This window comes from Ochotona princeps, chromosome 9, assembly GCF_030435755.1.
Source record: "Ochotona princeps isolate mOchPri1 chromosome 9, mOchPri1.hap1, whole genome shotgun sequence".
In the NCBI taxonomy this organism is placed as follows: Eukaryota; Metazoa; Chordata; class Mammalia; order Lagomorpha; family Ochotonidae; genus Ochotona; species Ochotona princeps.
Genome location: NC_080840.1, coordinates 78254597 through 78262902, shown reverse-complemented (window position 1 = coordinate 78262902; position 8306 = coordinate 78254597). Strand labels below are relative to the sequence as shown.

Below are 8306 nucleotides of genomic sequence, written 5' to 3'. Positions count from 1 at the left end.
AAAAGTAAATGCAGGGGCCCAGCATGAGAGCCTTGTGGCTAAATCTTCGCCTTGCACACACCAAGATCCCATATAGGGGCTGGGTCATGACCCAGCTGCTCCACTTCCCATCCAGCTCCCTGCTTGTGGCCTGGGAAAGCAGTGGAGGACTTCCCAAAGCTTTGGAACCCTGCACCCACATGGGAGACCCGGAAGAGGCTCTTGGCTCCTAGCTTCTGATTGGCTTAGCTCCAGCCACTGTGGCCACTTGGGAAGTGAATCAGTGGACAGAAGATCTTTATATCTCCTCTCTATATATCTGCCTTTCCAATAAAAAAAAAAATCTTTAAAAAAGTAAATGCAACACGATACACAGAAAACATGTATGATACTTAACAAATTCTATAACCCCAACAGTGTTTGTTACTATACTGAAAGGTATTTATTTCAAAAATGTCAATCTCCTTCCAAAAGATGGGAAAGATATACAAGCCCATTTCTTATATTATGAGGTATTATGGTAACAACAAAAGTTCTTAATGCAAAAGGACCATCTGTCATCTAAATATAAAATTGAACTTTGGCAGATATATCAGTGTTACACAGAATAACACAGCCAATAGAGAGATACATAAGTTTACAGTTTCCCCACCCCATGCCCTGTCCCCTTCCATAGGGTAAGTTTTAACCCTGTTCCACATGACTCAGAATTTTAGATATATAGTCTGCAATTTAACATTATTTTTCTCAAACTTCAGTACTACAGCTATACAAATTACACTTTTAAGATATTTGAAACAGATACTGAATTTATTGGTTGGCTATGAATAGGAAAATACATCAGTAATGAAAGAGACCCTGTATATAAATATAATACCAGTTAGTTACAATTTGACCAAGAAGGTTCCAAACCAAAAAGAACAGTGAAAGCCCTTGTTACCACCAATTCAAATGGCAGATGGTCAGTTTTCCACGCCCTTCGCAAAGAGCTGCCCAGGCAAGGTGACATTCTTTGAGCTTAGTGCAACTGGCATGCGAAGTTCCCATGAATGGTAAACGCAGTCCAGTGCATTACACAGCAGGATGTAATGTAAGGAAGGACTGGAAACTCTATTTTAGATACTACTTCAACACAGCAGATATTAAAATGTAACTGAAAAGAGGGCAGTGAATATTTTAAAATACTGTTTACGAATAGGAGAGAAACACCTGCTAGGCGGTGTCTGAATTATTTGCAACACTTGCAATGGATTTATTCATTTAAAAAACTGCTCTTTTTTGTTTGCCCACGTTGGCTTCTGTCCTTATGCAACATGACCTAAAACCTTAAAACTTATTACAGAAAACAATTCCATAAGTTTAAATAGTTGAAAACTGGGACTCTATAAAATTTGAATGTTACTACTTAAAACCTGAATCTCAGAAGAGCTTTGAACTTTCAACATTGAGAAGTGCATTCCATTAAAATGGATGACGTCTTCAGCTTTCAAAGTGCTAACCCAAAAGAAACTTTCCTGGTTGTCACAAAATCAAGTCAGAATAAAAACGGAAACACACTGCTGGGAAATGGCTTTCTTCTTGGACTATTAAAGTTGCAACCACCAATTAATTTCTACAATTTTAAGCTACCATAAATTAATTTTGTTTAACATTATTTAAATTCTCAAAGCATAAATAATCACCAACACAGCAACTGGTTCTTGATGAGATTACAAGGAGTTGTCTCCAAATTTCTGATCTTTAAAAAACTCTAGATTTTCTGTCAAACATTCCTAAAAAGGATTTATCCAGCAAGAACACTGAGATTACATTATGGCAACACATTAAATGTTTGTTACAGAATTTTTAAAAACAATCTACACTGTAAAAACACACCCGTTTTTATTGCATTTAATGGAGAGAGGAATATTGAAAATTCTTCAGATCACAGAAAATATTAAAACACAAAACTGTAACAAAAGTATCAGTCTCGTTGGGAGTGACAACCTATCCCCGGAGATCTAAATTCCTCTCTCTTTTCAAGGTCACAGTTGTAATCTACACTCTTGGTTCAATTTATCGCTAACCCAGTAAGGTGGAGAAGTTGTTCAAATTGATCCGCACAAGCAGTATGCTTCAAAGAGGCAACAGCAAGGATTTTCAGGACACAATAGGCCATTATCATCTTAGTTTGCTGTCCTTAGACTCACAGATTGTGGATGGATGAGCGCCTAACCAGTGCGCTCTGGTTCCGCATCCACGATGAACACACACAAGACGAGTTCTGCAGTCCTTGGTAAAGTTCTCTGGACTTGGGGCACCTGACGCAGATCACAGCGAAGCGCTTCCTGGGACTCGTCGCCCAGCCAGCTCCAGCTCACCCTCCCTGGACATTGTCATGATGCACATTACCAACGCAGTGTTTAGGAAAAGAATGAGTAAACATATCTTTTATTCACACTTTACAAAAAAACCAAAACAAACAAACAAAAAAAAAACACACAAAAAACCCAAACCCCCATAAAAAGCCATGTACTAGTTCTATGTCAATGATACCAAAGTTTCCAATGTACTGATTATAAACTGGATGTGTCTGATATCAGCATAACTTAAAAAGCAAAAAAATTTCAAACAATCACAACAAAGTCTTAAAAAAAAAAAAAGAAAAAAAATTCTCAGGAAAAATCAGGTCCAAGACAAAGGTTCAAGATCAAAACCCTTCGAAGAAGTTTTTCAAAGAAAAAAAAAATTCATTTAAACTTGTAATTTTACCTTCTCTTTAACAACAGAATAAGCACATTTGAGTGCTGAACATTTTTCATATGATTTTAAATCATCCTTCAAAATGACTCATTCTCTGCATAAAAACTGCTAATAACATTCAACATTTCTTAATGCTTACATGGTATCTTTTGCTCCCCTGCCTGCAGTTGAAACAAAAGCAGTTAGACCAAGCTCCCTCTAAATTCATTTGATTTCTGAGAGACCAACAAAACAAAGAACAGAATGTATACAAGTTAACTTTGCAAAGTGAAAACTGGCTATAATTTCTAACCTACAGCATTATGGGTGAAATTGAGGGTAAAATAGAACTTTTACCTTCGTTCACATAGTAAAATGACTTGGTCAGTTTAAAATTGATTTGAAGAATTGTCTTAAGGACCTGTTTCAAAAATACATCTAATTTATACTGCTTCACAACTGGAAAATTACTTTTCTTAAAAAAAAAAAAAAGAATGATTAAAAAAACACAGAAACACAGATAACAAAAAGAATTCACATGATAGTAGTATTCTGGGTGACAAACAGCTCGGTGAGTGACACGAAGAAGCAGTGGCTGGGTCTGCTGAGCAGACAGGCCCAGGGACCATCCTATGAACATGTTCCAAACGTGTTCAGTGCTTCACAATGGAAAAAGCAGCCACAGCTCATACAAAAGCATTTTCATAAAATCCTCACACACGTTAAACAGTATTTAAAAATATAAAAGAGGGTGCACAGATTTTCTCTGCACGCACAGGCAGTGCTTGGTGAGAACAAGTCGAGGCAGGCACAGTGGAGCTAGGACAGGGAGTGTCAGCGAGGAGTGAAGAGCTGTACCTGAGCAGCTGTAACTGCTTCACCTAAAAAGTTAAAGATTTGAAGATATCAGAACGCACCTGTATCAACCTTTACATTCAGTCCAACGAGCCATACAGGTCCTTCACCGCTCAGCTTATCTGTCCTACTAGAATGTATCATAAACACTCAGTAATTCATGAATAAGTTGCATGTGGTTCAAGATTTGGATTTAAAGAGCAATGTTCTCAACTTAAAAATAAAGTAGTACAAAAGGGCTAACAAAACCCCAACAGTGCAAATCATTAGCAGAGAAAGTCTGTTGCAACTTCTTTTACAAGCTGGCCTCATGACACAGGAAAACAGGTTAAAAAAAATTAGCCTTAGGTCACAAGACAATCATTTTCAAATCTGAATTTTAGTACAAAAATTTCATAAATCAGGTCTTCACGGATCATATACAATCATAAAGGCTAAATTCAGTTCTATATTTTATAAACAAGTCTGAAAAAGGAGGGAGTAGAGTTTGGAAGAATGGTCTCTGGATGTTACTACTGGCCTCAAAAAAGTAGTGCTACAGATTTCTGTGCAAAGAGAATATGCTGTTTGAACATTTTCCTATTTCAAGGCATGAAAATATACTGGATACAAGAAACAGGAAAATTACTTGTAACAAATTAAAGATAGGTGCAAACACACCAATCCCTGTCGAGCAGTATATAAAGCATATTGGGCTCAGAATTTGTCTGTTGCTAGCACCTCACTTTCATACTAAATCCTTACCGAGTAATCAGATTGAGTTTTCAAATCATGTTTAAGAGAAAAACCAAAACATTGCCTAGCAGCCACGCCTCACTCTTCAGTCCTCCAGTTTTCACAGGTTTACGAGCGTTACTGAGGTTGCCCTCTGAAGGCCCTCGACTACCTCCTGCCAGGGAGGTGCACGCCGTTCACGGGGGGCAGGAAAGGCAGCAGGAGCTCCAGTTGTGCAAAAAGTGAGAAGTGGTCAGAGGGGATCAGAGGGTGTGGGCAGCCGCTGATGTTGTTCTTAGCTAACCAGTGATGGTCCAGAGGTCCCAGGATGCCTAGCGTGTTCAGCTGAGGTTTTGAATAAAAGATGTAGTCAATTATACCCTGAAAAACAAGGAAAAAGACAACACTGAAATACTGAATACATTCAAGGGACACCCTTGCAGCTACACTGAGGGAAATAAACATACTACAAAAATCAAATGTTAAATGATACAAAATAAAACATCTTCCCTCACAACTGAACCTTAAGGGAAAAAAAGTTATATTTGAAAGGCTGAGTTACAAAAGTAGGGACGGGGGTGGAGAGACAAAGATTATCTTCTGTCTGCTGGTTCACTCCCCAAATGGCTGCAACCACCAATGTAGGGCCAGGCCAAGACCAAGAGCATGAAACTCCATCCAGGTATCCCATTTTGGTGTCACAGTGTCTAAGCACTTGAGTCATCTGCTGCTTTTCCAAGGATACTGGCAGAGAGATGAAGTGGACAGTTGGGACTCGAACCTGCACGTATATGGGATGCCGATGTCATGGGCCTTTGAACCTTGCCAAATCTTAGGGAGACCCTAAGACTCTTCACCCTAAGGCCTCTTCTCTTTTCTATTTTAATCTGTGTCACCTTGGCTAATTCTTTCTCAACCTTCAAATGTCAGATTGAACCACTTCACAAAGACCTTCCTGAATCCTGAAACCAATTCTTCTTGCTTTATTGCCAACATACAAGGACACTTGAGGAGAGGCAGAGGCCATATAATTTCTACACTTTTAAGATGCAAGAGCTCCTAAGACCCTACTCAGGAACACTTATACCTAACACATGCTCTAAATGACCACTCTTCTAGCAGGCAAGAAACAGGAAACCAGGCAGAAATACAAAAACCAGATAAAAAGTACTGCTGAACATAAGAAAGTCACAATGCCCTAAACAATCACTGGTATTCCAAATGATGAGAGGTGGTGCTGATGTTAAGATATAGTGCGTTAGAGTTACAAGCCAGTCTAGATTATCCTAAAATCTGCCAAGATCAGCAAAATTATACTTCAACACAACAAATGGCTAAATACTAAAATGAAATAGACACGAGACAGCTGAATGGTACCTTATAGCCATTTTAAGGTATATAGCAGCCGGTCCTGTATATAAACTAAAATTGAAATGTCAATGAGCTAATCATAGGTTGTGGTTAAGAACTTGCTTTTTTTTTTTTTTTTAACATACTGTTTACTCAAAACCATGTCAATTCCATAATGTTGCAAAATTGACTGGGATGATATTCTACCAGCTCTAACTTCAGACCAGAAATGGTCTCCCCAAGAAACTGTTCAACCCATCTGGACAATAAGTAGCTGGACTCTATGCTTGGTATACGTTTGCAAGGAAAGAATCTTGATTGAATTTGAACTGTAATACTACATCAAGGTGGAGGAATCCACCAGGGGGGAGCGGAGGGAGAGGGGTGGGGGGATTCCCAGAGCCTATGAAACTGTCACATAATGCAAAATAATTAATAAAAAAAAAAGATATAGTGGGTTAAGTCAGCACCTACCAACCTGGCACCCATATATTCACAGGTTGTTCAAACCTGGCTGCTCCACTTCAGATCCGGTTCTCTGCAAATGCACCTGGGAGAGCAGTGGAAAATGCCCAAGTCTCCGGGCCTTTGTGCCCACATGGGAGGTGATGAAGCTCCTGGCTCCAGATTTTAGTTTAGCCCAGTCTGGCTATTGTGGCCACTTGGGAAGTGAACCACTAAATGAAGGATCTCTTTGTCTCACCCTTTCTCTGTAACTCTGTCTTTATAAATAAATACAATAAATCTTTTAAAAAGTAATACATGTCCCTAAGAAGACTCTATGCTGAAACCTGCTAAATGCATAAGGCATATAACTATAGTTCTGAAATATTTATAGACAGCAGGGAGGAGATATTTGGAGTAGGAGTTGAGCTGCTATACAACACATGCTTTGTAACTCCTCTCTGCTCCCAGCTTTCTGCTAATGAGCAGTGTAGAAGGCAGATGTTGATGGCTGTCTTTCTGTGCATCTATGTCAAGTAAATATCAGAACAATAAAAATTTCCATCCCAGCTGGAAGCAACTGCATAAGGCGCACTGAACCTGGGCAAGTGTTACACTGCTGGGGGAAAAGCAGCTAATCACTGGTGGGCATTTGGGCCAGGTTAATACCCAATTTCTGTGCCAGCGTATTTGACTATTTTTTTCTTTTTTAAAGGTATGTGGGGGACAGAGGCTGGCATGCTGGCATGCTGGCAGACTGGGTCTGGGGACCTGCACTTAAGCATGCTTGGGCCTTGGGCATGGGGGGCTGTGAACTGCTCGGGACAGGGGGTCTGGGGATGTGTGGGAGGGAGGACAACTGAGAATATAACGGGCAGGGAGTTGACTTTCAGGGGACTTCCACAGAACAGCTACTGCACTTGTGGGCGAATGAGGGGACTGAGATCAGGTGGTTTGGAGGCGGAAAACTGGAGGACCTTTCAGGGTCAAACACATACCCACCCAACTGGGAGACCTGAGCTAGGACTGCTGTTGTCAAACAGCTAGAGGCACACGAAAGCCATGGCTGGGGGCTTGCCTGGCAGGGCTCGAATACTGTACCCACCAGTGAGTGCTAGGGCAGGAGGTGGGCCATGTGAGGCTGGGCCTTGACACTAACCAGCACGCAAAACAACTATGACTGGGAGCAGATTCTGTCGGGGGGAGGGAAGACTGTAGGCTCACCCCCATGGGACCGCAACACCAGCTGCTTTGCTCGAGGGCTGGGAATGGTGTGAACTGGGCTAGACAAGACCATGGAATTTAACAATATTCATGGGTACAGGCAAACAGGCCAGGTTGGTGCAGGCTGTAGCATTCATAGGCACACTGAAAAACTGGGTATAACATGGACTGGGCCACAACATCCAACAACAAACACAAAAGCTGAGATTGGAGGGACAGACTTTGTTAGCTAAGAGCCTAGTACCCACTGGCATGTGTAACATCGGTCTGGGAGTGGGCCTGGTGGGGGGATTTGGGGAACTCCCCAGGTAGACCACAGCTCCTGCTAGTGAACATGGGAGTTAGGGCTGGGTGTTGGTCAAGCAGGGCAAGGCCAAGCTGTAGCATATCAGCATACACAGGAGCCAGGATGGGATGTGGGACAGGCAGGGCTAGGCTGCAACACCCACCAGCCAAAGCTGGCACCGGGGGCAGATAGGCCAGGCCAAGCCAGGCCAGGCTGCAGCATCCGGTGGTAAAGGCCAAGCCAGGTGATGGGCTATGATGGGCTGGGCTGGAGCAACCAAGAGCAAGCCTTAAATCTGTGTCTGTGTTCAGGACTGGGCTAGGCTCCAGCACCTGCTGGTGCTCACAGAAGCCAGGTAGTGTAGGACAGGCTGAGCTAGGTCTCGGCACCTGTTGAACCATGTGAATGAGAGCAGGGCCGGGGGTTGGGCAGGGCACTGCTGGGGTGTAGAACCTAAAGGGAAGAGCTGGAATGGGCATGAGCTGGTCGTGCAAGTTCGCTGTAACTACCAGAAGAGGTGAGCCAAATCAGGCTAGGCCAAGTACCCACGTACCCACTGGTGTGCGTGAGATCTGCGACTGAAAGGTGATGTGAGGGAGGAGCCTGGAGAATTCCTCTGTCAGGATGTAGCCCCTGCAGGTGAGCTCAAGAACCAAGGCTGGGACATCACAGATCATGCCGTGTTACAGTATCCACCAGCATATTTGTGGGAGCAAGCCAGGATGGGCCAGAC

The 8306-nt window shown here is 42.2% G+C and overlaps 1 protein-coding gene across 2 annotated transcripts in view; it reads right to left on the bottom strand.

The window, feature by feature from the left end:
- Window positions 1-3185: 3185 nt before the first annotated feature.
- CNOT6 (CCR4-NOT transcription complex subunit 6) overlaps window positions 3186-8306 on the bottom strand; it is a 77450-nt gene continuing 72329 nt past the window's right edge. For both annotated transcript variants that reach the window (XM_058668866.1, XM_058668865.1), the window contains exon 12: window positions 3186-4650. In XM_058668866.1, coding sequence (XP_058524849.1) covers window positions 4438-4650 — 213 coding nt within the window. In that variant the 3' untranslated portion in view covers window positions 3186-4437. The remainder of the gene's footprint in view (window positions 4651-8306) is intronic.